This window comes from Panthera tigris, chromosome A3 (genome assembly GCF_018350195.1).
Source record: "Panthera tigris isolate Pti1 chromosome A3, P.tigris_Pti1_mat1.1, whole genome shotgun sequence".
Classification (NCBI taxonomy): domain Eukaryota; kingdom Metazoa; phylum Chordata; class Mammalia; order Carnivora; family Felidae; genus Panthera; species Panthera tigris.
Window position 1 is genome coordinate 42,578,676 of NC_056662.1, and position 26,729 is coordinate 42,605,404.

At 58.6% G+C, this 26,729-nt stretch overlaps 1 protein-coding gene across 3 annotated transcripts in view; it reads right to left on the minus strand.

Annotated features, from left to right (window-relative positions):
- Window positions 1-26,729, minus strand: part of RRBP1 (ribosome binding protein 1) — a 64,212-nt gene that overhangs the window by 4,138 nt on the left and 33,345 nt on the right. For all 3 annotated transcript variants that reach the window (XM_042980946.1, XM_042980947.1, XM_042980945.1), the window contains exons 3-18: window positions 21,167-21,315; window positions 19,843-19,965; window positions 16,413-16,565; window positions 15,576-15,694; window positions 13,038-13,191; window positions 10,688-10,826; window positions 8,686-8,864; window positions 8,514-8,539; window positions 5,677-5,767; window positions 4,765-4,857; window positions 2,398-2,490; window positions 2,233-2,316; window positions 1,988-2,077; window positions 1,188-1,280; window positions 679-750; window positions 21-116 (exon numbers count right to left, since the gene is read on the minus strand). In XM_042980946.1, the coding sequence (XP_042836880.1) occupies window positions 21-116; window positions 679-750; window positions 1,188-1,280; window positions 1,988-2,077; window positions 2,233-2,316; window positions 2,398-2,490; window positions 4,765-4,857; window positions 5,677-5,767; window positions 8,514-8,539; window positions 8,686-8,864; window positions 10,688-10,826; window positions 13,038-13,191; window positions 15,576-15,694; window positions 16,413-16,565; window positions 19,843-19,965; window positions 21,167-21,315 (1,754 nt within the window). The remainder of the gene's footprint in view (window positions 1-20; window positions 117-678; window positions 751-1,187; window positions 1,281-1,987; window positions 2,078-2,232; window positions 2,317-2,397; window positions 2,491-4,764; window positions 4,858-5,676; window positions 5,768-8,513; window positions 8,540-8,685; window positions 8,865-10,687; window positions 10,827-13,037; window positions 13,192-15,575; window positions 15,695-16,412; window positions 16,566-19,842; window positions 19,966-21,166; window positions 21,316-26,729) is intronic.

Here is a 26,729-nt window from a genome sequence, read left to right on the forward strand (position 1 = left end):
ACCTCGCTGGGCAGACTCACCCCTGCCACCTCCTTGGCGTAGCTCTGGCACTCGGCGCTGGAGGCCGCCATGTGCTTCTCCAGCTCTGCTTCCAGATGTGAGGTGTGTTCCCGCACCTGGATACACACACACACACACACACACCACAGGTCTCGAGTGGGCCAGCAGGAGGCACTGACCACGGGAGGACAGGGTGACGGGGCGCAACAAGGCTGGCTGCCCTGGGGTAGGGGCTGGGAGACTTTCCGTGGCCTGTTGGCGATGGGCCAACCAAGGACAGGCAGAAATGAGTCCCTGGCAGCGGAATGCCGTCCTGAACTCCGGCACTCCTGGGCCCAGATGTGTTCCAGACTCCACGGTGGGGAAGAGCTTTTAGATTTCCTTGTTAGGTGGGCACCAGAGGCCCCCTCCGCAAGGCCAGGGCTGACCGTGTCTGCAGAGCCCTGGGGCCACCCGGCGCCCCTCCCACGCCGCAGACGCTGCCGTGTGCCGGGCATCCTGCACAGGCCCCCCACTATCTCGGGCCGCTCTGAGGTGGCAAGTGGCTCTCAAGAACGAAAAGCAGGACGGACGAGATCCCTCCACCCCTCTCAACACGTGTGGTCCACGAGGGAGAAAGAACTACGGTGGCCTCTGTAATGAGGAAAGCAGCCCTCTGGGCAGAGCCCCCGCGCCTACCTGATCTGAACTTTCAAGTTCTCCTCTCAGCTTCTCTACAATCTCTTCGAGATGTGTCACTGTGACCCGTGACTGCAAAGCAAGGGCAAGGTCCCATCAAATGTGAGCCCCTGGTGGGGGGGGGGATGGTCCCGGGATGCGGTGCCACGTGTCCCCGGACCCGAGCAGGACGGGGCCCCCTCTCCCAGGAAGCCCAGTGGTGCCCGCCCACCTCACGCATGACCAGCAGCCTCTCCCTAGGGTAGGGGTGGGGGTGCCCTGGAGACAGAGAAGTCGGTGGTCACTCCGTAATCAACACTTTATGTGGCATCGCCAAAACCCAGCGCACTCGCCTCCTGTCTCCCAGGAGACCTGCGCGACCCCATCGGCGCTCCCCCTGGTTTTGATGAATTCTGATCTAGCTGTGGGCCTTTGGGAAGTTGTGTCTGAATTCCTAGGGAAGGTGGACCCCCCCGGAGTGACGCCCAGGTCACTGGCTCCAGGCCAGGGTCTCAGGGCCCTTCCAGTACCTTCTGGAGCTCCTCCTCCGTGGCGCTCACTTTGGCCTTCCACACCTGCTCCTCCTCCTCCACGCTCCTCTGTAGGTCCTTGAGCATGCCCTCCTGGGGGAAAGGGACACTGAGGCGGGGCCCCTCTGCCTGTAGACCCTACTCCCATGAACACAACCGCAGCCTAGTGCCCCCGGCTCCTCTGGGATGGCTGCCTGGCTGTCAGCGTGGCCCAGCTCTGACTTCGTCATAGTTGTCACATGGGGAGGAAGGCGGGCCACAGTCCTGGAGTGGGGTCTCTGGCCAGTGTGCGAACGAAGGCTGTGCGTGGGCCACGCAGGGGAATGAGGTCTGTGACCCGAAGGACATCACTAGGGTTCTCATCTCCGTTGGGTTTGCCACCAGCGCTGATCTCAGGGGCCCGGGACGGGGTCGGGCAGGAGGTCTAGACCTAGCGTGGCTCCGGCAGTCACACGGACAGTGGCTGCAAGCCGGCCGTCAGCCAAATGCCCACCTCTTCCTTTCCCAGACTGTTCCGTGTCCCGACTGTCTCTGCACCCCCAGCTCCAAACCCGCAGCCCAGCCCTCTCCTCCGCTCAGAAGCAACGAAGGCCTGAGCACCTCCTTCATCCCCTTTGGGGCCCAGGCAGGGGCAACGGCTCGCCCAAGGGCGCACAGAGCCAGCGTCTGAACCCAGGGCTCTTTCCCCCAGGGCCACTGGCCTGCCCACTGCCTGGAGGCTCTGAGAGCTCTTTCCTGGCAGCCCCGTGAGGGACACCCAGCCAAGAGCCTTGCCAGAGGCCCTGCCTCTCACACCCTACCGTCTCCGCCAGGATGGTGCGGTACTGGTCACACTCAGCCTGCAGACTGTTCTGGGTCTCCTCAGCCTCCCTCAGCTTGGAGGCCAGGTCCTGAGGGCAGAACAGGGGTCTGGCTAGCCAAGCACAAAGGTTTCGCCCAGCTGCCTGATGAGGCAGCTCCGGGCACCCTCCCTTCCCAGTGACAGGGGACAGCAGAAGTGACCGCAGCGGCCCCGGCAAGGGTGTGTGTCGGCACCTGTGCTTACCGAGGAGGGCTCTGTGCTAGCTGGCGGCAGCTTCAGCAGCTCGGGGCCCTTCTCTCGGAGTTCCTGCAGCCACTCGGTGTAACTCTGCCACAAAACACACGAGGTAGGGCCCGGAGACATTTCCTGTGGGCAGTGGGGTCCCGCGGGAGCCACCTCGCCTCCTACCTGGTGTGCCGAGCCAGAGAGCGCTGGCAGCAGGGCGAGCAGGGCTTCCTTGGTCTGTGCCTCAGTCAAGCTGAGCTGCCTCTCCGATTCCTCCTAGAGCAGTGGTGGGCGGGTGGGGGAGGGCAGCATTCAGTTGTGACACTTAGGGCAACCCCAGGGAGTGTTCCTGGAGATGCCCGTCCCCACCTCAGCTCTTCGGGGGAGGGACAGGATCAAAGGAGAAGACAGGTAGCTTCCGTGGGACCAAAAGGGGTGGTGGAGTGGGGGCTCAACCTCAGCAGCCAGGCTCTGGCCACCTTGGCCTGCGCTGGGTCAGTCCTGACAGATCAAAGTGCTGATGGGGAGACAGCAAGGTGCCCACGTGGCAGGTGCAGGCTCCTGACACCCCCCAGCAGGAACCTACCCACTATCGGTTCTGAATTTTGGAGCTCTCCACATGAGCGTGTGCGTGCTCCTGTGTGCGTGTGGACGGCCAAGCTGCTGGGGGGGGGGGGGTTGCTGAGGGGGAGGCAGAGGACAGGTGAATCTCCCAGCAGCCACCACTTAAGGGCTATTGCCAGCCAGGAGCAGCGGGGATCAGGACCCCCACTCTGCAAAGGGAGGGACCCACCCAGAAGGGCTAAGGGCTTGGTGGGGTCCTGGCTCTTCTGAAGCCTGACTCACACTGGCCAGGCTGCCAGGCCAGACCCCATCCGCCCTCCTTGAGGCTCCCATGCAAAGCGCAAGGAGGACCCTGGGGAGGTTTCTGGCTAAAAGAAAGTCTTATCTAGTATCCTGTGCCCAGTAGGTTGAACCTGCTGCCGACGGCATGGCTGGAGACCTGAGGGTGACACTAGAACTCTGACCAGATCAGGACCTTCCAATGCTGTTCTGGAATGTGCATGACAAACGGATGCCCCGTCCGCCCACAGCACCCATGTGATCTGTACTCAAGTCTCAAGGGTGGTGACCCTTCTTGGCTCACCACCGATGCAAACAACGCTGCTGGTCGATGCCGGTGGCCTGCTCTGAATCCATGACCTCATGACCCCATTCAGGCCCCCTGGCCACGTGAGTCCCAGGCAAGGGCCAGAGGACCCAGAGACCAGCTCCTATCAATCTGGCTGCATGACTGCAGATGACATCTCTCATCACAGCTCCTGCATTTGCCACAGAAAGGCCACAGGCTTCCAGGTCACCTCTGAGGAGTCTAACTACAGCTGTTGGCCTGAGGCCAGCCCTCCACCTCCTGCCTTGTCTTGGGGCCTCAACTGCTACAACCCTCAGGCTTCCTGGGAGGCTCATGAAAGTCACTGCAGAGCTCATGATAACAGGACAGACATTCCTTCTGCATGAGCGAGGCTGGGAGGGGAGGGCTAGCTGCCCCGGGGCCTTTCATCAAGGACGGAAACGTGTGGCAAGAGGGGGTGGGTGAGGCCTCCCATGGCTGCCACTGCAGGCCACGTCCCCAGGCCAGAGCTCAGTGCTGGCTCCCGGCCCAGGGCTCCAGAGGCAACATGGGGGCCCCAAACATGGAGACACCCACATTCCGCCGAGCTGGGTGGCACAGAGCCCAGGACCTATAGACAGCTTGCTGCTAAAGACAACTTTCCTTCTGCTACTTACGGTAAAGATCAACCATAGGACTTACTAAGCCAGGATCTCATGGGCCCCGAGAAAGTGGCCGGGGAGAAAAACAACTTGAGGACAGCCAACCTCGGGCTCAAAGGCAGTGAGGCCACGAGGGCTCATAGCCCCATGGCCGCTCACTCTCTGCACCCTAACGGCAAAAGGCCCAGGTGAGAAAAAGCACCGGGGGGTATGTTCCCCCCCTTCACCTTAAGGATAAATGAAGGAGAGGGAAGAGGAGGGTAAGGGGGAAGATGCAGGCGCACAGGGCACACTGTCCGCTGGCCTCGGGGCCCCCAGGCACGGATCTCTGAGGGGCCCCCTGGCACGCATCTCCGAGGGGCCCCCTGGCACACATCTCCGAGGGGCCCCCTGGCACAGATCTCCGAGGGGCCCCCTGGCACGCATCTCCGAGGGGCCCCCTGGCACGCATCTCCGAGGGGGCCCCTGGCACGCATCTCCGAGGGGGCCCCTGGCACGGATCTCCGAGGGGGCCCCTGGCACGCACCTCTGAGGGCCCCCTGGCACGCACCTCTGAGGGGCCCCCTGGCATGCATCTCTGAGGGGCCCCCTGGCACAGATCTCCGAGGGGCCCCCTGGCACGGATCTCCGAGGGGCCCCCTGGCATGGATCTCTGAGGCTCCGAGGCCAAGGCTGCTCTGCACGTGGTTTGTGAGTTTTGTGTGGTTTGCTAAACCACACAGTTGCTGCCGACCGAATCTTGACCAGCAGGGGAGTCTGCGCGTGTGGGACTCTGACCTTGGCCTGGGTCAGGGAGCGCAGCTTCTCCTCACAGGCTCTCTCCGCCGAGGCCAGAGCCTCCATGGCCTTCCAGTTCTTCTCTCGGAGGTCCTGGGGGCAGAGGCAGGAGAGGTCAGCGGCCAGGGACGGTCGGCTGCCCACACATCCCACCCGGGCTGCCTGAGCCAGGCTCAGTAGCGAGGGAGAACCCTCCCCAACCCCACTTGGGACCCCAATGGGGAGACTGCCAAGGGACAAAACGTGCTTTCTCTTAGCGCACGTCGCCTGGTTCCTCTGGGGCCAACCACTAGGGAGCGGCCGTGGCACCAGGCCGTGAGGAGGCTCCAGCGTGAAGGAGAGAGAAGAAGACAGGGTTGGCTGGCTCCTCAGAGAGAAGCAGCTCCTGTCACCACCGACCCCTCAGCTGGCTCTGGCTGCGCCAGGCACAGGGAGGGCCAGGCGGGGCTCCCGGGGGAAGAGGAGATGGGGGAGCCAGGGAGCCCGGGGCCACCTGAGGAGCAGTGAGGGGCAGCCCAGCAAGGAGGATGTAGGGGGGGCTCCGCACCCCCTGCAGAGGAAAGGGGCTTCCATATCCCCTTCTCATGACATTTGCCTCCCTACTCCAAGGTGACCATATGACCCAGACCAGACCAACTGGTACATTCTGACCCCACCATGGGGTGGGGGTAAGGGGGGGCAGGGGGCTCCATGCTTGGGCACGTGACCCAAGCTGATGGGAAGGGAGTCAGCTCTGGGCCTTATGACGGACCCAAAGGGGAAAAGAGGCCTCACCCAAGCCGCCAAAGGCAGGCAGGCTTCCAGCCACGAACAGCACAACGGGACATAAAGGGGTAGCCAAACCCTTTCCTGAGTGGTTAGGGGTGGGATTCCCACAAGGCCAGCCTCACACCCACGCTTCTCAGCACTCACATTGTTCTTCACTTTCTGCTGCTCAACTGCCTCCTTGAGCTCGGTGGCCTCCTTCTCCAGACACCGCACCTGGGACTCCAGCTCCTTGAGGCTGAAGGGAGACAGTGACGTCATTGCTGCACTCCAAGGGCCACGCCACCCCAGGTCCTGCCTCGGGAGTGCCCCTTCTGCTGCCTGAACACCTACCCGGAGCCACTTGGCTATGGGTCAGTCCCCTCCCACTGCCCCCAATCACGTCAACAGAGCACAAGCTTTCAAGGGGAGCCCAAGGAACTGCCTCGGCCCCATCCTCTCCACTCATCCCGAGTGCCCAGGGGGCTGGGTGCAGACCCAAAAGGCCACCAGAATTACACCTGGTGACACTGGCTGCTGGGATTGAAGAGGTCAGAGCGGCCACAGTGGCGGGAACAGGGATGTATCCCAGACAGTAGGGTTTGGGGGGTGCTTTTTCTTCTACTGAACGGTATGTGGCTTCTATTCAACCTGGTCCTGCTCGGTCCCCACAAAACATGTCAGCTGGCCCTTCCCTATGGCCACAGCCACACCTGGCCCTCCGAAGACATGGGCTGGGCGTTCTCAGAGGTCGACTGAGCTAGACTCAGGTGGTGCTGTCACCTGCACACCCATTGAGACTCTGGACGCCACTGCTCTCAGCAGCTCATGATAGGCCAGCAGTCTCTGCAGGGTACAGCAGGACCATCCTTTGTCCAGAACCTAACTCTGCTGAGACCCAAAGGCTCCTCCCTCAGGCCTGCGCCCGGGCTCTGGGGAATCAGCTCCGGGTGACGCCCCAGATGCCATGGGGTTGGCGAGATGTCAGTCCCGTCTCCACATTCAAGAGCCTAGTGGGCTTTGACCACCCTCATCTTCCAGACAGTGAGAGGTTGACGCTGCTACAGATGGACTAGCTGTTCTGAGTCACAGGCTTCAAACAGGGGCTTTAACATGTTGGGTTCTGCATTAAACTTTAGGGCAGCGAAGACCCCAGGAACAGCAGGAACAGGTGAAATCTGAAGTCCAGAAGTGATGAGCTTGGAAAGAGGTCCCCCACCCATGGGTGTGCCCACCAGAGGGGGCTGCCACAGTCTGGGGGAGGCGGGTGGGGCCCTGGCCACTGCCAGCCAGATGAGGACATACACATCTGCATTTCTTTTCATGGGCCGCGGTCAACAACGTTTTTGCAAAACACCATTCTCACGCACGTTAGGACTGAACAAAACAATTGTGAGCGTGGGCCGCTAGTTGCCCCAACCACCCTACCAGGAAATGGGTTCCCACCGTGGCAACGCCTCACCTGGTTACTCTCAAAACGGTTTTGGTCAAGGCCTTGAAGTCAGTTGTTGACTTCTTGGGGGGTGGTTTCAGGCCCAAGGAACCTTGACCTCACCCTTAAAGCTGTACTGGGACCCCTCGCAGCAATTCCCTCAAGCACCACCCCCCACCCCCCCCTTCGTGCAAGAGCCTGCCTCCAGCAAACCACCACATGAGCAAACCCAGGCAGGCAGATGGCAAGGACACACTGACAATCAGCCCCCTGGCGGCCGCTGCCTGGGTTCCAGAACATCTGGGTCAGATCACTCATCTCCACCCAGAACAGGATGGCCAGACTTAGACACAACTTCCAGATAAATTCAGAAGGAAATTTAAAAAACCGATTTCTGCCAAACACATCTGCACAATGCAAAAAATTAGAATGAACCATTATTTGCGGTGTAACTTTGATGCCTCAATAATTTGCTCTGTGATCCAAGAATGTGATCTTAAAACACAAAAGCAAAAAAAACCCTCATCAAACACAACTTCTCTACTCCAATAAATTCCAAGAGAAACAAAACTCACGTGAACTTTCTGCAAAGTAGCACAGTGGGAAAGGAACATGGAGAGTTTGGTCCTGCATCTCCTGCAAGGCATTTTGGGCCCTCTGGCTTCCTTCCTCAGCTCTCAAACCGCTAAGCCTGAGGCTAAGAAACATGGACCACGGCCCGAGGAGGCGCAGGGGAGGTGACTCACTGGTGGCAGCAGCCAGAACAAGGGAACCATGTCAGCTGATGGTCTGGGACATGTCTTATTGTCTGCATAGGGACAGAGGACACCCTTCATGCCTCACCCCCCCGTGACTATCCTGTGGAGCTCTGGCCACAGCAGCCAGGACCCTCTCCCAAGCCTGTGGACATCTGTTCAGGGACGCATGCTCCAGAGGTGATGGTCCCAAGGACTCTAAGTCCCCTAACTCAAGCCACTCCACCCAAGTATTGGCTCCAGCCTTTGCAACAGCAAATAAACAGTCCCCTAGCACAGCCTCGTGCTGGGTCACCAATACCGAGAGCGAACAAGGTCTGCCAGCAGTGAAGTTGCCTCGCGGGCAATCCTGTGACTTGGGTCAGCTCTCAACTGCACAGACATCGCAGATCTGTGCAAAAAGCTGGAGACCTCCTGGGTTCTCTAGATGGGTGTGTAATCACGGCTGCTACCTGATTTATGATCTCAGTCCCTAAAAAACCCTCGCCTTGTAGACATGGAGACCCTCCGACCAGCTGAGTCACAGATGGATGGACGGACAGGAGGGGGCAGAAGGTCCAGAAGCCCCCACCGAGCACCTGCCAGTCTCCACACAGTTGAGCCTTGTTCCTCGAGAGGAGGCAAGGAGCTCTTTGCAGGGAGGCCTTATTTTCTGGCCAGGCCTGTTCCCTGTCCTCAGAGCCACCGGAGGGAGCAGGGAAAGGCAAGGGCCTCTGAAGGGGCTCTTCCCCAGGGAATCTGTGCACCCTGCTGGAAGCCCTGGCTCCTGGGGTCCTGGCCACCCCACGCTAAGGCTGCGGGCCTCCGCTTCCACTTACTGGGCCTGCTGCTCCACTTGGCTGGCCTGGAACGAGAGACAGAAAGCGCCGCGGTCACCATGAGACTGGCCTCGTGCGGCGACTAGTCAGGATGGGGCCCATCCACGGTCGGCCCTCTCTGCTTGGCAGGGTGGGACTCGGCAGCCTTCTCCCTCCCCTCCCGAAGGCTGACCTGGGCGTCCTGGGTGTCTCGGGCCTGGCCCGCCTCCAGCAGGGCCTCGATGGACCGGATTCTCTCGGTGAGCTGCGAGTTCTCGGCCCTGGCCTCCTTGAGCTGCCCGTGGAGACCACTCAGCTCCTCACACTTGCTCTTCATCTCCGCCTCGGAGGACTGCAGTTTGCTGTGCAGCTCTGAGGAGAAGCGTGCAAGGGTGGGTGGGGGTGGGAAACGCCGGCACGGCCACCCCCACTGCCTTCTGCGTGCGCCCAGGCCCGTAAGACACACTTGTGACCACTGGGCATCTTAGCGGCTGAGGGACAAAGTCACTCTGGCTTTTGCTCCCCAGCGCACACCGGGGTGGAACGAAATGCCCTGAGATCACTCATGGGAAAATGATGCCGCTCTGAAATGGATTCCAGCTGTAGCTGCTGAACTTTTGTTCTCTGGAACACTGGCTCATATCAGCTGAGCTCTGCTTAGGCAACTCGAACCCAGCACTCCCGCCGACCAGCCTGGTCTCCTCATCTGGCTGCTCTGCTCCTCCGTGTCCCCACTTCTCACCGGCCAGCGAGGCCTGTGGGTTCCACATCCGCTGTCTGCCAAATCCCTCCCCGGCCCACCAGCACCCTGGAGCCACCTGGGCCCAGCCTGTTGCTTTTGGCCGGAATGACTGCAAGAGCTTCACGCCTGTTCCCCTGGGCCACTCCTGCTCCTCTGGTCCAGTCTCCACTCAGCACCGGAGCATCCACAAGTACAAGGGGCTCATGCCACCCCCGTCCCAGATGCCCTGAGTGCTCCCAGCACGCTACACCTCACAGGGAGGGCCACCTGGGGCCCCACACTGGCCGACTGCCTTCTTGTTCCAGTCACACTTGTTGATCTTATGCCTCTGTTTCTTGTGCGGGCCAAGTTCAAGTTCATCCCCATTCTCGGGGGCCCTGTGCTGGCCGTTTCTGCCTCTTCCCGGTCTTTGTGAGACCAGCCCCTTCCCGTCATCCAGACTTGGCTTGAACATTCCCTCTGCCTCAGAGAGGCCTCCCTGACCACCCAATCTAAAGCCACACCTAGCCCATTAGAGTGAGGTCAGCAAACGAGGCCCAAGGGCCATCTCTGGCCCACTGCCTGTTTTTGTAAGTAAAGCTTCATTGGAACACAGCCAGGTCTGTCTGTTTATACGCCGTCTAGGGCTGCTTTTGCATTATGACAGCAGAGCTGAGCAGCTGTGACAGACCCTGTGTCTGGCCCACAAGGCCAAAACTATTTACTAGCTGCCTCTTCAGAGAAACAGAATACTAACCCTGCGTTAGGTCATGCTGGCTGTTTGAAGCCTGTAGAGCACAGGGCTGGTTGATGCATGGCCCCGCACCTGACTACTGTCTCTCCTGCTAGAATGTGGCCCTGCTGCCACTGCTTTACTCCTGGCCGAGCTCTGGGTGCCTATGGCAGTCGCTTAGGAAATACTTGTGAGCAAGTGATTATGGAGTGGTCACTGGCCTCGTCTGCCCTATTTCTCCAGGGGCCCTCAGCACCCTCACTTAGCCACATTCTTCTGATTATGAAGGTTACCTGTATGTAGGCCTAGGGGGACCATAGGCCCCACCTTCCAAACCTAGCTTTTGGGCTGAGTGAGCCAGGACAGGTCCAGAAGGAGTCCGCTGAGAAGGTCGACAAAGGCCTCAGGGTTGCTGTGGCTCTCACCCACAGCCGATGCTCCAGAGGGGGCCCCATGGCAAGGCAGGCTCCAGGCGGTGGCACCTTCCACACCCCCGACTCCCCAGCCCCGCTCTCAAGCTCCGCCCCGACACCTAGTCCTTGCTGGCTCTGCCCGCCTCCTGCCGAGACCGCCACCTCACCACCACCTGAGGGGCAGAGTCAGGGATCCCATGCTGCCCTCACTCGCCAGCAGGGCTGGTCATCTTATGGGCTCCGGCCCGGCAGTGGGGCCAGGGTGGTGTGTGGCCCCACATCTGGCACAGACCCTCAGGCCCGCTGGGAGCCAACAGGCCACCCTTACCGGCCATCTGCTGCTGCTGCTCCTGGGCCTTCTCGGCGTCCGCCCGCAGGCTGGCGTGGCTGGTCTGTGAGCGGCACAGTTCCCGGCTGACCTCATCCAGGCGCTTCTGCAGAGCCTCCTCACTCTCCTTGTGAGACACCTGGGGACCGGGCACAGGGAAGGGGGCCGTGAAGATGCCAGAGGGAAGCTGGCCCCTCAGCTGGCTCTGACGTCGCAGACGACAGAGAGCTCTCTCCATCCTGCCAACCTACCCCAACAGCCTTTATCAAATGCTCCTGCAGGGGCGCCTGGGAGGCTCTGTCGGTTAAGCATCTGACTCAATTTCAGCTCCAGTCACCATCTCACAGTTCGTGAGCTTAGCCCAGAGCTATGCTCTGTGTTGACGGTGCAGAGCCTTTTTGGGAATCATTCTCTCTCTCTCTCTGCCCCTCTCTCCTCTCTCAAAATAAATAAATAAACTTAAAAAAAAAATGGTCCTGGATTTCAGGGCACCTGAGTGGCTCAGTCGGTTGAGCGTCCGACTTCGGCTCAGGTCATGATCTCGCGGTCTGTGAGTTGGAGTCTGCTTCGGATTCTGTGTCTCCCCTCTCTCTCTGCCCCTCCCCTGCTCATGCTCTGTCTCCCTCTGTGTCAAAAATAAATAAACATTAAAAAAAATTTGAAAAAAAAAATGCTCCTGGATTTCTAAAGTCAGTTTACCCACTGGAAAAAGCCAGGAGGCCATGGCCACCCTGGCCCCTCAACGGTGAGTTCTCGGTAAGGGGTCCCAGGTGATGAAGCGCAGTCACAGAAAGGGAAAAGCCCCGTTTTGACTTCAGTGTGACACAGAGAGTTGCTTCCCGCAACCTAACCCTCCAGAAAAACCTGGGGACCTCCTGAGTTGGCCCCTCTAAGGTTCGCATCTGTTGAGTTCTTGTTCTGAGCAAAGGACTACTGTAGGCATTCTATGTGTGCATCAGCGTGGTGAACCCCCAGCCAGCCCATGGGACAGGTACTACTGTCACACCCTTTTTCAGATGGGGAAAAAGGCTCCAAAATCCCCAGCGGACACCGGGGGCTTCACTGTCAGCAATGGGACAACAGAGGAGGCAGCCACACACCCCTGCCTCCTTCACCACCTGCAGTCATCCACTCCCAGAATCTCTGGTGTCAGAGAGGAAAGAGGGGACTCTCTGCGGCCCCAGGCGGGGGACGACAGCCCGAAGCCTGAGAGGGCAAGAGACGCTCCGAGTCTGGGGCTTACTGGTGAGGGCCAGCCCCAGGCTTTGACCCCTTAGAAGTGGCACACATAACGGTGACGAGCTGGGTGCCAGAGGGGAGGTTCCAGCCCCCGAAGCACAGGAACTATCCCGAAACCTTCAACACATGATCACGGCTAGGCCCACCCCAGTGAGCATCTGATCTCACTGGTGTGGGTGGGCCTGCTTTAGGTAAAAATAGCAAACACCAAATCATCCATCTTGATGCTGCCCCAATAATCCACACTGTGTTTACCTGTCAGTGTTCCTTTTTGGTCCCTCGTATACACCCAAACACTGGTCTTACAATTTCACGTCTGTCGTTTTAGTACCTTCCACAAGACTTGTGCTTCAGCCTAACTTCAATGGCTGAGCCGCAGAAGGGCCCAGGGCCCTCAGACCACCAGGACTTTCTCCCGCAGGTAAGTTAAATACACAGCAGACATGATAGCAAGGCTCCCCACATGTGGTCCCCAAACGGGCTGACTGGGGCATCCAGAAGCCTTCAGGGCAACAGGGAGCAAAGCCCCTAGGCTGAGGCCACACTGGATGTTGCCCAGTGCACTTTGGGATGGGGACAATCTTCCTCCTCTGAAGGAGAACAGCCACTCTCCGGGGAAAATGACAGCTCTCGGGCCACAGCCAGAGGCTGAGAAGGAAGCATACCAGCCCAGCCTTGAAGCCCGAGGCTGCGGGACCACCGGTGGTGGCAAACGTGGAAGGAGAAACAGCTCTGGGGCCAGACCTAGGGGTTCAAATCCCACTTCTGTGTGAACTTGGGACCAATTACTTCTTGGTGCCTCAGATCTTGTAATGGGTGACGACAGATAACAATGGCACCTACCTCCTAGGGTCCCGACGAGAGTTGGCAGGGTCAATGCTTACAGAGCACTTAGGACAATGCTGACCACACTGAGTGCACCCGCTCCACACCACTAGCGATCACTGTTACTAACGAGGCCCGGGCCGAGGGTTCCGGCCATCACGATCACGGGGAAGGGATGACCCGATGTGGCCAGGCAAGCTCTGGCCTGTCCCTGCTACGCAAATAGGCTTGCGGGGGGGAGGGCAGAGCGGACTCGGGCGCTGAAGCGGCTGCCACCCTGGCTCACCTGCAGCTGTAGGACCTGTTTCTCAAAGGCGGCCGCCTTGGTCTCCAGAGCCTTCCGCTGCTGTTCCTCCTGCCGTGCGGCCTCTGACTTCTCCACCAACTCCTTGCTGACCTTGCTGAGCTCCTGCCGGAGCTTGGCCAGCTCTGCGTTCTGCCTGCAAGACAGTCACCAGCCCCAACTGATGGACAGAAGAGGGACTGACTGGGTGAGCTCTCGCCAGCCCCAAGAGCTCCCCCTGGGTGACAGGGCCTGGCAGGCGAGCCTTTCCTTCGGGGCACGTGCTCTTTTACAAGTGGTCACCCACATCCCAGAGCCACTACCAAAGCCTCTCATATTGTCGGTCCTATGGGCTTTGATGTGTGTTGGTGAAGACGTTCTTTTGCCAGCGCCACGTATGGACCATACAGAGCGAAGAGCAAAATGTGCCCTACAGTATCCCACAGGAACCCCGCCCAGAAAGTCAGAGAAAGTCAGAGAAAAGGCAAGACACTCTTCTCCTCATTGCTGATCTAGGACCAGACAGGCCCCAGATGCAGGCTGACTGGCCTCGACACCCCTGCAGGGCTGGAGTCCATGCGCCCCACTTCCCTGGCAGACTGGACCATGGCCACGCCTGGGGGCCACCAGAGATGGGAGGTTGAGGCACTTTACAAAACAGACTGTTGAACACTGCACAAAAGCTGGATCTCAGGACCGGCGACAAGCACAGAAGTGAAGGAAGGAGACTCGATTGAAAGGAAAAGAAAGGCAGCTCAAGACCCGCTTTCCCCAGTGCGAGCAGGTGATCGGCCCACCAGCCTCATCAGCTCAGAAGACATCTCTCTGAGGCAGGACCGACCATCCAGCCAGGAGACAGTACTCGGCAAGACAAAGGGGACAGACAAGACCGCCCACAACCCTGCACAGTGGTGTCACACCACGTGGAGGCCAGAAACCTGGCTAGGACCAGCTGCACTCTGCTGGCTGAGGGCCAGGTGGGTCCCACCTCTCTGCACTTGGCTTTTCCCACCTGCACCAAAGTGGCTGTCCCAAAGGCTCTCTCTCAGCTCACGCTAAGGCCAAGATTCAAGACCGGAGGGCTTACAGCAAAGGCTAGATTCCAGTGCCCTGGGATAGTGACGGGAAGCTGAGTGGGTGGCCCCCTGGGACTGCTCTGGAGCTCTGGGCAGGGCCCCGGGACACCCACCCCACGCAGAGCGGAACTTCCACAAAGGGAGTCGGTGGCCACCGCCTCAGGGTGACAGGTCTGTAGCTTTATGACTTTCCCCGGGACAGAGGCCGCAGTGGATTCTACATGAGTGGAGAAACCAGAGCTCCACTGTTACCTTCTGCTTGTAGCTGCTGAGGAAACCACAGCCACCAACCTCCAGCCTGCTGACAGGCCAGGGCAGACATGAAGATGTGTGCACACGCACACCCAGAGGAGGCCTCTGCACAGAAGGCACCAGCCTGGGGAAGGTGGCCATTAGCTCACACTGCCCTGGGGGGCCACCGGCAAGACCAGACGCATGGGCACAGACTCCCCTCCCCGGTCCGGCTCCTGGGCCAACCTTCTCCCCACTTGACTTGCAGCTAAGGGACAGAGGGTACTAGCGCCCTCTACCTTTGTCGGTTCTCCAGGCAAGAGGGGATGCTCTGGGGATAACGCAGAACCTCGGAAAGTCCCTTCTGGATGTTTCAGGCCAAGAGAGGGCAAGGAAATGTGAATCAAAAGAAAACGTAGTGGGGCTTCCTCTGGGCCAGCCAGTTGAGACTGTAATGCTCAAATCAGGAAGTCAGAAGAAAGCCACGCTGCCCTTCACAGGGTGAGGTCACTGCTGCCCTCCAAGGTCAGCCCCCTATTGGACTCACTAGCCCTTGGAACTCCTGATGGGTGATGCTGAGAGCAAGAGCCCCCCTGAGCAGGCCGGGCCGAGTGCCGTGAGGCAGGACTTACTACTGCAAATGTCCCTTCCAGCACAGGAGATCTCGTCTCCCGGTGGAGAATCCAGGGGCTCAGGACCACGGTGGGTCCCCACACCACCATCAAACTCTGATCATGGACAATCCGCTAACCCCCAAAATTCTGGGCCACCATGAGAAGTGTTTAAAGACCCTACATCGAGATCCTGTGAAGACAGACGTGGAAAAGTACGTGTTCCCCCGGGAAGGCAAGATGCCAGCACCAGCCAGGACCTGAGAGGCACCCAACTACGTGGACACTGGGCACGGACAGACCAGACCGGGGTTTGCTGGCTCTCCCTGGCGCCTTGACCACGTGTGAGGATGCCGGCCATGCACTGGAAGGGTTGGCCACTCACAGCCAGACAGGGGGATGGAGTCTCAGGCCAGAGCCCTGAACGGGGAGGGTTGCCAAGTGCACAGCCAGCTCCCCGTGCTCGCTCACGTGTGGGGCCCATGACAGGCTGTCGTGCCAGCCCCACATCCAGCAAGAAACTAGAATCTACCTGCAAAGCCTTGAGGCTCGGACACCCTCCCCAGCTCCAGAGCCTCCAGGAGAGCGCCCTCACGGTGTCTGAACGGGGGCGCTGAGCTTACTTGCTCTCCACCTGGCTTGTGGCCTGGTTCAAGGCATCCCTCAGGATGGAGTTTTCTTGCTGCAGACGGGCCAGCTGTGTGTTGGGGCCATTCTCCAGTTGCTCCTGAAGAGTCCGGATCTGCAAAGTCAGCGAAGGGGCATCAGAGTGCCTCTTGGCCTCACAGAGAGCCGGCTTTGGTGGGGAGCGAGGTCAGCGAGGCCCCAGCCCACAAACTAATGCACCAGAGGCAGGGTGACCCCCTGCATGCGCCCCCTCCCTTCCCTCTGCCTTACGGTCTGTAGACTCCAGGCGCTGTGTTAACCGCCATGACACCAAGCACATAGCCACAGCCTACAATTACCCCGAGGAAGCCTGTTTCCTGCTCTCTGACCTCCCGTGGCACATCCTGAGTCAAGCAGCAGGGAGGTGGCCATGGCCAACCATGAACAGAGCGCAGGGCCGGGGAGAAGGCACGGGGCTCTGGCCCTGCAGGCAGGCCAGGCTGCTCCCTCGGGCAGCTTGTGTCTCTTGTTTTATGGCGTCCTCCCAAGCACGAGCAGAGAGGGCAGAGCCAGCATGACTGGGGAGTCACATGGAGGCTGCGAACTTGACCCACGGGAACGGAGGAGACGGGACATGGCACCGGCCACTTGGGACCAGGCTGTTTTCAAAAAGCGTTGTTTAAAATCTATTTTATATCTTCCTGGCTGCTGACGTTCACACACGCGTGGTGGGCTGGCCACGTGAAATGGCCCCTCCCTCCCAAACCAATCCGATTCTGAAGCCAGCTCCCCCACCCTGTGGGGAGCCATGTGCCCCCTGGGGCCCCCGGCCGCACCCCAGAGCCACTGCCCACCTTGCCCTGTAGCTGCTGCACTTCCTTGACGTGCTCCCGGTAGCTGGCCTGCATGCGCGCCTGCACGGCTGTGATCTCCTGCTCCCGGGCCACAAGCTGCTTCTTCACCTTGGCCTCCCCGGCTGCTGCCTTAGCCTTTTCTGCTGCCAGCTCCTAGGACACAGCAGAGGGCACAGAGGCAGTCAGGCCAGGGCAGGAACTTGTCAGACGGGCCCAAGGTCATCACAGCCCAGACATCGCCTGGGGCTGGGGGCTTGAGACCCCCTCCCCCTGAGTTCCCGGACAGACCAAGCCAGCCACAGCAGAGAACCCACAGGAGGCAACGAGGGATCTGATCCCTGGAAAACCCTGCTGACCTGACCAGTAGGAGTGGATGTCAGACCTTGGCCATGTGAAGGCAGCGGACACAGGAAGGAGCTATGTAAACAGGACACACTGTCTTGTGCTCTCCAGGACTATTGGCTCGGCCCTGCTGGGGCTACAACACCCTGGCTTGGCTGGGTCCCTGACATCCAGGTCCTGGAAGGCCCACTTCTACTTGAGTGCTTCGTGTCAGGATGGAAGCAGCAGTGAGCCTTGATGGCTGAGCCACACGGAGGGCCCAGGTCTCCATGTGCACCTGATCAGTCCTCCCTCCGCAGCCCAGGGAACATCTGCTCTGGTCAGTGTCAGATGCCCATGATGAACACAGGATGCTGGGCCTGGGGACCTGAAGCCTCAGGCATGGGCAGAGCACAGGGTGGGACGGGCTGGTCAGGGGAGAGGGGCTGGCTGGGGTCTGTGTCATTCTTGGAAGAATGGCAATGGATGGAAGCCACAGGGGAGCAGAGAGTGACTATTCGAGAAAGGGTGATGCAAACAAGCCCCTGGGGTGAGGATGCTCCCTGTCCAGTGGGCCTCCAGCTGGGCTGGAAGAGCCTGGTGTGGGCCCAGCTGGCCTGGGGGACCACGGTGCAAGCGTCTCCCAAGATTCCAGGCCCTGTGCCATCCCGGTCCTGGGCAGGAGATCAGAGAAGTGGGAAATGCTCTCCTTCTCCAGGCCAGGGATGCCAGGGAGACCCACCCCGAAGGGCCAGAGTGCCCCCCGCACGTCCGTCCCTGGGCTGGGACAGAAGCAAATCAGAAGCTAAAGGAGGAGCTAGGCTGACGGGGTGGCCGCTGGGTGCCAACGCTGCCTGTGTGCCCGGCCTTCCCTGAGCCCACCTGGGACCCCTGGCCTCACTGTTCACACAATCCTCTTCCTGGCTCTGCCCAGGGTGAGAGCCCACAGGAGCCCAAGGTCCACGCTAAAGGACACTTCACTGATCATCCACCGGAACCGGGAGAGGTGGCCAACACTGTGCTCCCACTCTGAGGCAAGCAGGCGCCTCACTCAATTCTGTCAGTAAGATGGGGATCATGACCCCCATTTTAAAGCTGAGCTCACTGAGCCCTGGGGAAGATATGATGGTGTCCAAGGCCGGGAAGGCTTCCTCTTAGCTGTGTGCTGGCCTTGGGCCTTGGTGGCCATTCGCTAACAGGCAGCCTGCTAGGTTAAGTCAAGCAAGGTGGCCAGAATCACAGGGGACAATACAATGATAGGTAATTGCTTTGGTGATGACAACCATGGCATTGGGAGAGGAAAATGGGCGTTCTGGAAGGCTTCTCACAGGAGGGAGGGAGGGAGGTCAAAGGAGTCTTCAAAGATAAGGGGAAAATCTCCAGCCAGCCACGCAGTGAAAGGCATTTGAGGATAAGGGAAGAGCAGGAGGAGAAGCCCAGGGGTGGCAACAAAGGGTCGGCATGTCAGGGGAGCACATGGGGCAGGACCGCAGGGGTGTGGGCTTGGGTCTGAAGATTAAGACCCACTGGCAGAGCTTAAAGAGGGACCTCACAGGACCGTGTTAGCACTTGGGAGCCCAGGAGGGTGCAGGGAGGGTGCGGTCAGAGGAGCGGGGGCCTGGCTGGACACCTCGGAGCAAGATGGGTAACGAACACCAAGGGCTGTGTCAAGCGGCCACCACTAGGGTGAGCAGTAAGTGTCCAGCATGAGGGCCGCATTAAGGGGCCTCCTGCAGGATGTACTCCCTGCTTGCACCCGCTGCCCTGCCCACGGTAGCCAGAGACCCTGGGCATGGGGAAGAAACAGGCCACTGGGACTGGCAAAGGTTGTACCTCCTCACTCCTCACACCTCCAGCCCACCCTAAAGTCAAGGGGGCATGCACGGAACTAGCCAGACAACCACACGGCCAACCAGCCGTGGGGACATTTGCTCCATTTCCTCTCCCCTGACCTTAATTCTGGGGCAGACAAATGTCACAGGGATTTCTCAGTTTGTCCAGAAAGAAGATACAGAAGGATGGCTCCCCGAAACCACAGATTTGACCAGTGCTGGCCTGCTGGCTCCTGGGGGTGGGAGGGCACTGATTCACGGCGCTGGCCCTTTTCTGTGGTGCAAATGCTCACGGCCATGGCGCACCATTGGCCGAGGCAGAAAGAGGCTGCGTGTCCGGCTCCTGGGGGCAGGGCGAGCGGCTCCAGCCAGCCTGCATTTCACCAACAACTCAAGACGGGCTCACATGAAGGCTGCACGTGGACAATCTTGACAGAGGTGATGAGGCCCAGCGGGCAGAAGGCTACTGAGCTCTAGGGAAGGTCCTTCTCCTGGGTGGACCATTAACCAAGAGTTACCACCCAAAAAGCTCATCTGCTCTTGCCATCTCCACCAAATGAACTTCACTGTTTGGCTCAGGGCTGTGTCTCTCCAACTGAGGTCAGAAACTCAGGCTGCCTCGTTTCTGACTATTCTCGAATGAGCAGGTGGAGGTGCCCTGAGGAAGGGCTGTGGCCCAGACCACATGGGACATCCCCAGTCCCAGGCCATCTCCCTGGGCCCGATGCCCGGACAGAAGGGGGAAGTAAGCAGCAAGAGGGCAAGAGCAAGCCACAGAATTCTGCTGGAAAGAGACAGCTTTCAAACTGAGTGCAACTGGCCTCGTGGGACTGCGGCACCAGGACTTACTCCTCAGGAGAGAGGCAAGGGACAAAGCTCAGCGAGTTCTGGCGGGGTGGCCCCTTGCACTTTCAGGGTGAATACCCTAAAAAGATGGCCTGTCACTGTGGGACCGGTGATGAGGTTCTGGCCCATCCCCATCAGAGAATGACAGCCCTAACCCTCTACTTAACGTCCATGCGCACGTGTTCTTCATCATGGAGGGGAGCTGCCACCCCGCACAGCTACCCAGGGCCATGACAGGTGAGCCAGCCCCAGGTTGTCAGGCTCTCAGACAGCAGAAGGCCTTCCCGTGGACACAGAATCCCTGGTGTGAGAGGCAGTCCCAAGCCAGCAGGCGCGTGCAAGGAGTCCAGGTGGGAAGGCCAGCCTGCGATCTGGGGACAGCACTGGCCACCGCTGGGGGTGCTCAGGACAGGGTGTGCGCTCAGCCGTACCTTATTGAGCTCCCTCAGTTTGCTCTTGGCGGCAGCTGCGTCTTCCTGCTCTGTGGCCAGCAGCTTTTCCTTCTCTTCCAGCTGGCGTTTCAGAATTGCCACAGGGTCGCCCTTCTGAGTGGCCTGGAAGTGCCCACAGAGCAGCGTTAACAGAGGGGGTGTGCAGATAGCTGGTGTGCCCTCCCACCCCAGCAGTCAGACCCTGACCCACGACCAGAGCAGGGGCCCGGTCCTGTGGGATGGGGCTTCTGGGTGAGCGGGTTCTAGCCCGACTCCACGCACTTCTGGGGATGGGCACCCCTGCCTCAGCCACTCAGTCGGCCAGGTCTCTAGGCCCACTGCATACAGGAACTGTTTGGACCAAAAGCTTTGCGTCTCTGCAGTAGGTTTTAGGAGCATGGTGCTTCCCACAAACTTGGGCCAATGGTGGCCAAGGCCTTTTCCTACCCCACTGAAGGGCAATTAGTCATTGTTTCTGGCTTGGGGCCTACCCCTTAGCTGCTGTGTGAGGCCTGCAAGATGCCTCGGGAGGCGAGGTGTACTCTGGGGACAGTGGCCTGAGGTGAGTCTGGGCCTGTCTCCTTGGAGGAGAGGTCCTCCCAACCTCCAGTCACTCGCACGCCAAGAGACACCCTTCCCTCCCCCAAGCTCACTGAGCACAAAGCTTCCTGTGACTGTGGGATGTGCCACACCTTGGCGAGAGTCAGGAAGGGAGTAAGCCCCGCTGGCCTCAGGTCAGGAGTCACTGGCCTGGCTCTCAAGACACCCCCCAGCATCACTAACCACTAGGGTGCCACAAAATTCTCCAGCAAAATTCCTAGAGTTCTGACTCTGGATGAGGAACAAACACATGCCAGGCAGCATCTCCTGGTGGCAGCTCATTCGCCACAAGAAGCAGAGGGCGAGTGCCGGCCTCTGGACTGACCCCCAACAGCAGGAGGGACGTCAGAGAAAGGGGCTTCCAGGCTCCCCACTGTGCAGCGTGTCCCTACACCTTCTTTTCTGCACCCGAGCCCTGGCCACAGGCCAGCCGGGCCCCAGCTCCTGTGTTCACCCCCCCTGGCTCACACAACACAGAGCCCGGCCCTGACCCGTAACGGTCTTCCTGTTTCCGTGGCTGGGCTGTGGCTGGGCTGAGGCAGAAGGCAGAGTGTACTCAGGGTGATTCATGCAATCTGTGTCTGGGAAGGGGAGGCGGGGTGCTGCTGAGAGAGGCCAGTGGAGACTGTTTCCTGAACTCTGTGCATGTGGCCAGCCCAACGGGGTCACTCAAGGGAGGCGAGGGCCCCAGGACTTAAGGGGAGAGCAGGGAGGGCGGGTCTACCTTATGCCAGGTGTCCTGGATGACTCCAGCCTTCTCGGACAGGATCTCAATGAGCCGCTGGGCCTCACCCTCGTTGAATACCATGCTTCCGACCGTGGAGACCAGAGTCTTGTAAGGGAGGTAGAGAGGGCTGTCGGAGTCCGGGGGCGCTGTGCAGGGAGAGAGAAGGAACAGGAACTTACCCTCCGCCCCCAACAACCAAGCTGGTCACACCTCAAAGCAGCAGGGGCCAGACAGCCAACCGAGGACTCTGTCCAGCTGCTTGGGCTGTACGGGCTGAATGCGAGCCTGCCCTGGGTACCCTGAGCTCTTTCAGAGTGCTGAGAAACGGCCCAGACTTCAGGTCCCTGCACAGTCGTCCCAACTGCCCGAAGAGAGCAGAGGAGGAAGGTCCCTAAGTAAAAGAAAGGCTGTTTTCCTAGGCTGGGGGAGACATCCTCACCGCCCCCCTTTTTATCATCAAAATGAGCAGAATTAAGCAAGGCATACCTTCCCCAAAGGTGCTTTTCCTTCCCTTTTTCCAGCAAACCGCTTGGTCCAGTTCTAGCCCTGCACAGCCCTGCACAGCCCTGCACAGGTGGGTTCACCCGCCTGCGGTGACCAAGCCCCATGGCTCCTCGTAAACATGGACCCCACTGCCACAACCCCGCGGTCACTGGAGAAGGATGGCAAGCAAAGGCCCGCATCTCTAACGCTGCTTCTCTGTGGTCCCAGGGAAAAGGAGGCTCTTTCCACACATCCAGGTTCAAACACTGTTTCCGGCTTCACGAAGCCCGAGGCAGGTTTTAGGGGAGGGGAGGCTGGGCTAGGTTCTTTCACAGCGGGCCTGCCCACTTGTCAGTCCACGAGTGACTTCCCGGGAGGCACAGAGTCAGGTGCCAACAGCCACCTGTGCTGTGACTTCTGCGGTGCTCCTGAGGCCCCCTGACACACGCACACTCACTCAAAGCAGGCTCTCGAGTGACCTCGAATGCAGGAAAGGGTGAACTGAGACGCCCCATCTGGCAGCAACCCCGCCTGAAATGCCCCGGGGAATGACTTATGCCGAGGCCCAGAGCTGCCCCGCGACCGAACGGCCGGGCCCCAAATGAATGAAATAAAGGGAAACAGGCCGGCCCGTGGCAGCACCTTCAGCTAAGCCCCCCTCACTGAGGACAACGCACGGGGAAGGTTTCCATAGCAACCCCAAATTCTCTGGCCTGTCACAATATTTTCACTTGCTAGTCACAATATTTTCATCGCCAGTCAAAGCATTTAGAGTGATACCTTAATGAGGGGAACGTGGGATGTGGGCGAGCTGGTTGCTATGAGCACCTTCATTGTAGAACTTCTTACCTCATGAGTGAGGCTCGGGAGATTAAAAATAACCACGGTGATGTTCAAGGCCTAAGAGCTCAAGAGTGCCATGAAAATGAAGTGGAGGTGGGGTGCGTGTTCCCTTCAGCCTTTCTTTTCATTGATATAAGTATATAACACAAAATCATCTTGATGGCAAACTTAGAAAAACCACTCTGAGCACCACTAAGCCAAAAACAAAGCAAAGACCGCTCTCAAGTTCACTACTGGAAGAAGACCCCACCAGTAGCATTTTGGTTTCCGGGGTCCCTGCCCTTCCCCCTCAGCCTGCAGGCAGATGCAGGTTTTCCAGAAGACGGAAGTCCACTATTTCAAAGACACAGTTGGAGCTCAAATGGACAGACGTTTTCCTTTCCTGACTCGGGAAATGTCTACTGTGCTGTCCCAACAGGCTGGCCACCAGTTACATGTGGCCACTGGGCACTTGAAATGCAGCCAGCGTGGACCAAGCTGTGCTGCAGGTACAAATACACCCCGGTTTGAAGACTTGGTAAAATATCTGTAATAATTTTCTGGTATCGACTGCATGTGGAAATGATAATATTTGGGGAAAATTGGGTTAAATAAAATATATCATTAAAATTTAATTCTTTGTTTTTTGTTTGCTTTTTTTTTCACGTAGCTGCTAGGAAAGTCTGAACTACACATATGCTCACACGGGTGGCTCACACTATTTCTACTGGACAGGCTGGTCTATTCCTTTCCAGCCCTAGGGACCCTCCAACCCCCCAAAAGTACGGCCGTTGTCCCTGCAGAGGCCTCAGACTGCGCAGGGGCTCGGGCATCTCTTGAAGCCTCTCCTAGACCATCCTTCTAGGCCCCCGTAGTCCCTACCACATTGCTGGGGGCGGGAGGGGGAGACATTTAGATAGTGGAGCCAGGCTTTGCTATGGGGCTCTGTTTCCCCACAGATGTCACCCCAGTGGTCTTGACAGACCGTGTTCCCTCTTGGATAGCCAGGACACTCTGCCTGTAGAACGTTGCCAAGAGTATTCTGTAAGAGTATCGTTCTAATATACCTTTATTCAAACTTTCTTACCTAATTATATTTTCTTAGATGTTTTAGAGAACAAAGCAATGAAAACTTGAGCAGGTGCAACAATCCAAAGCTACACACAGCACAATTTAACTCTCCCCTGCCTATCGCCCGATCTCCCCACACAAACTTCCCTGGCCTTCTCTATGTTCATATGAACACTATCTTTTAAGGTATTTTTAGAGAGCCCCAGCTTTACACTTTTCCATGAAGTCGTTTAGGTAAGAATGCTGCCATCTTTGGGGCGCCTGGATGGCTCAGTCAGTTGAGCATCCGACTTTGGCTCAGGTCATGATCTCGCAGTTTGTGAGTTCGAGTCCCACGTTGGGCTCTGTGCTGACAGCTTGGAGCCTGGAGCCTGCTTCGGATTCTGTGTCTCTGCCTCTTTCTGCCTCTCCTCTACTTGTGCTCTGTCTCTCTCTATCAAAAATAAAGGGAATGTAAAAAAAAAAAAAAAAAAAAAAAAAAAAAATTTAAAGAATGGTGCCATCTTTATTTCCCCCAAATCAGGGGAAGTAAAAATGAAAGAAAAAAGTACTTGGAAGTAGGCACCAGAACTTCTGGACCTCCGTGTGAACTGCGTTTGCTTCTGGGTTTCAAGATCCTCTCACCAAACCAGTGGCACTGAGCTCACTTGGATGCCTATTCCTGGGAGGCGGGCACCCGGGCCACAAATCACGTGCTAATGGGAGCTAACTTGGGCCGGCATGCTACACATCTCCAGCAAAGACTCGAAAACTGGAAATAATCCCCGGCATTGTGAAATCTTAAGGCACTACACTAAATTTGTCAAAGACTAACATCTAATCTGCTAAACCACTGACTTCACGAAGACCATGAGGCAGTGAATCGTAGTGAGACGAGCTCCTGAGAGCCTGCCCCTATAGTCTCTGCCTTGCCCACCTTGGTGAGTTCTGAAATACCAGGAATGGACGAGCAGGGAGGCCTGGAGGAAGGTCACAGCAAGAGAGCAAAGAGCGGAGAGACAGAACAGAGACAGAACTGGTGCCTCACTGCTCTGGAGTAATCCAGACCTGCCCGGCAGGGGACACAACAAACACCCGCAGGGACCAGGCCCTGCAAGGATGGCACAGGTCTGGCTCAGGGGACAGCCTCTGGACATGTTCCTTCACCTCCAGGGGATGGCTCCTGTGGGGTCTGGGCCAGAACCCTCAGAGCTGTGGACTTGCCGAGGAGAACCGGAAACGAGATTTGTATGTGTCACCTCCTGACCTTTAGTGCTGACAGCTAACTCAAAGAAATAAATAAAACCTCTGTGGGGCTGAACAAACACATCTGTGGGCCAGGTGTGGCCTGCAGATCACCTCTGCCCCTGGGCACTGGGCACCGCGGTCAGAACAAGGCCCCTGAGTCAGGCAGTCTGGGCTCAAATTCTGCGAGCTCAGCTCCTTCCTGCCTGTGCGTCCTTGGGCAAGTTGCTTCACCTCCCTTGGCCTCGGTTTCCTCATCTGCGAAATAGGGGTCATAATCAATCTTTCCTCCTTCCAGCCTCACTGCCAAGATTAAATCCCAACACGTTTGGAACAATGCCCGGCACAAAACGCACCACAGAGTCAACCAACAGGGCCACCTTCAAGCAAGCCCCAGTCACAGGACCGGCACAGGCCCCGACCCCTCCCTGAACAGACAGCGCCCACCGGGAAGGACTCAGGCGGGGCTCTGCCCTTTCCCCCACTCCCACCAGCGGGACGGAGAAGTCGTGCAAGGGTGGTGCCCAGAAGCCAGCCCTGAGGATAGAGCAACACAGCCCACGGACCCTCTGGCTCCTGCCTGGCACCCCCGTCTGTACCCTCTCGTGAGGCTAAGAAGGGCAACAGGGTTAGATAAAGCAAGGAGCCCTCTGCCTCCTGCAGCCCCCAGCCAGGGAGCATGCGGCACTGGGTAATGTGTATAACACCTCAAATTCCAAAACCATGCGCCCTTCTGTGACCATGCCGGGGGGCGTGGTCACCTAAAATCAAACTTGTCTTGCCAAGAGGCACTTAGGAGTCCCTCTCTCCCTGTCGACCGCAAAGTCCTTTCGGGAGAGTTTTGTCTTTACATCCCCACCAGGATCCCCTGCGGCCAGGTCTCAGCGCTAGGGAACTCGTGGGGTTCCGCGGCCCGGCACTATCACAGCCCCTCCAGAGTCCAGCTCGGGACCGCTCCTGTGCGGCTCCAGAGGACTCGACCGACAGGTCGGTGCTGACCGCTGCCCAGCAATGGGAGCGGGTGGCCACCCTGGCCCTGGGACAGCCCATCAGGTGACCGAGGCTCAACTCCAATGGCCGGTGCAGGTACCCTGAGGCAGCCCTGCCTGGGGCAGGCAGGTTCCAACGGTCTCTAGAGACACAGAGTGTGCTCGTACCGTGCACCTGGCAGTCAGCACACCACTGGGGGTGGCAGGGTTAAGTCAGAGGCCGAACTGCCAGCTGAGAGGCAGAGGAGACACAGGATGCACGGCAACCATGCAGTAGAGCCACAGGAAGGGAACCCAGGGAGGGCATGCTGCCAAGGAAGCGACGTGGCAGCAGTAGCAGGGGATGCTTTGGCCAAGAGCTACTGGATAAGGAAACGGCAAGGGCTGTGCGGGGCTTCGGAAAGGGGAGCGGCAAGGACAGGCAGTGAGGCTCGGAGGGGCCTTGCCACTCAGAGCAGAGGGAAGTGAGACTGGAGTGAGTCCACGTCTTCCTAGGCCCCAAGGATCTGGATTCTATCTTACAGGCTAGAAGCAATGCCAGCAGGGAGGAAGGTCTGCAATGAGGAGATGTTATTTCAGGACACCTGGGAGACAAGGCTGGCGGGGGGGAGGGCAGATGAGGGAAGAGCCCCAGGGCCAGGGGCCAGGCCCAAGGGCCCCGAGGAGCTGAACTGGGGGGACAGAGGCCCGGGTGGTAACAAAAGGTTAAGATCTGTGCAACTATGGGCTTCCTGACCACAGCTGCCTGAGGACAGCGACTGGAGCCCCAGCACTGCCATGTTTTAACATGACTGAATGGAAAGTTCTGGAAGCAATGTCATCCAGCAGCTTCTCTGAGACATGAGGCGCCAAGACTGATTTGGCTCCTTCCCTAGGGCATGTTTTTGTTCTTGCAAAAAGGCAAAGTTGGAGCACCTGGGTGGCTCAGTCGGTTAAGCATCCAACTCTGGTTCAGGTCATGATCTCACGGT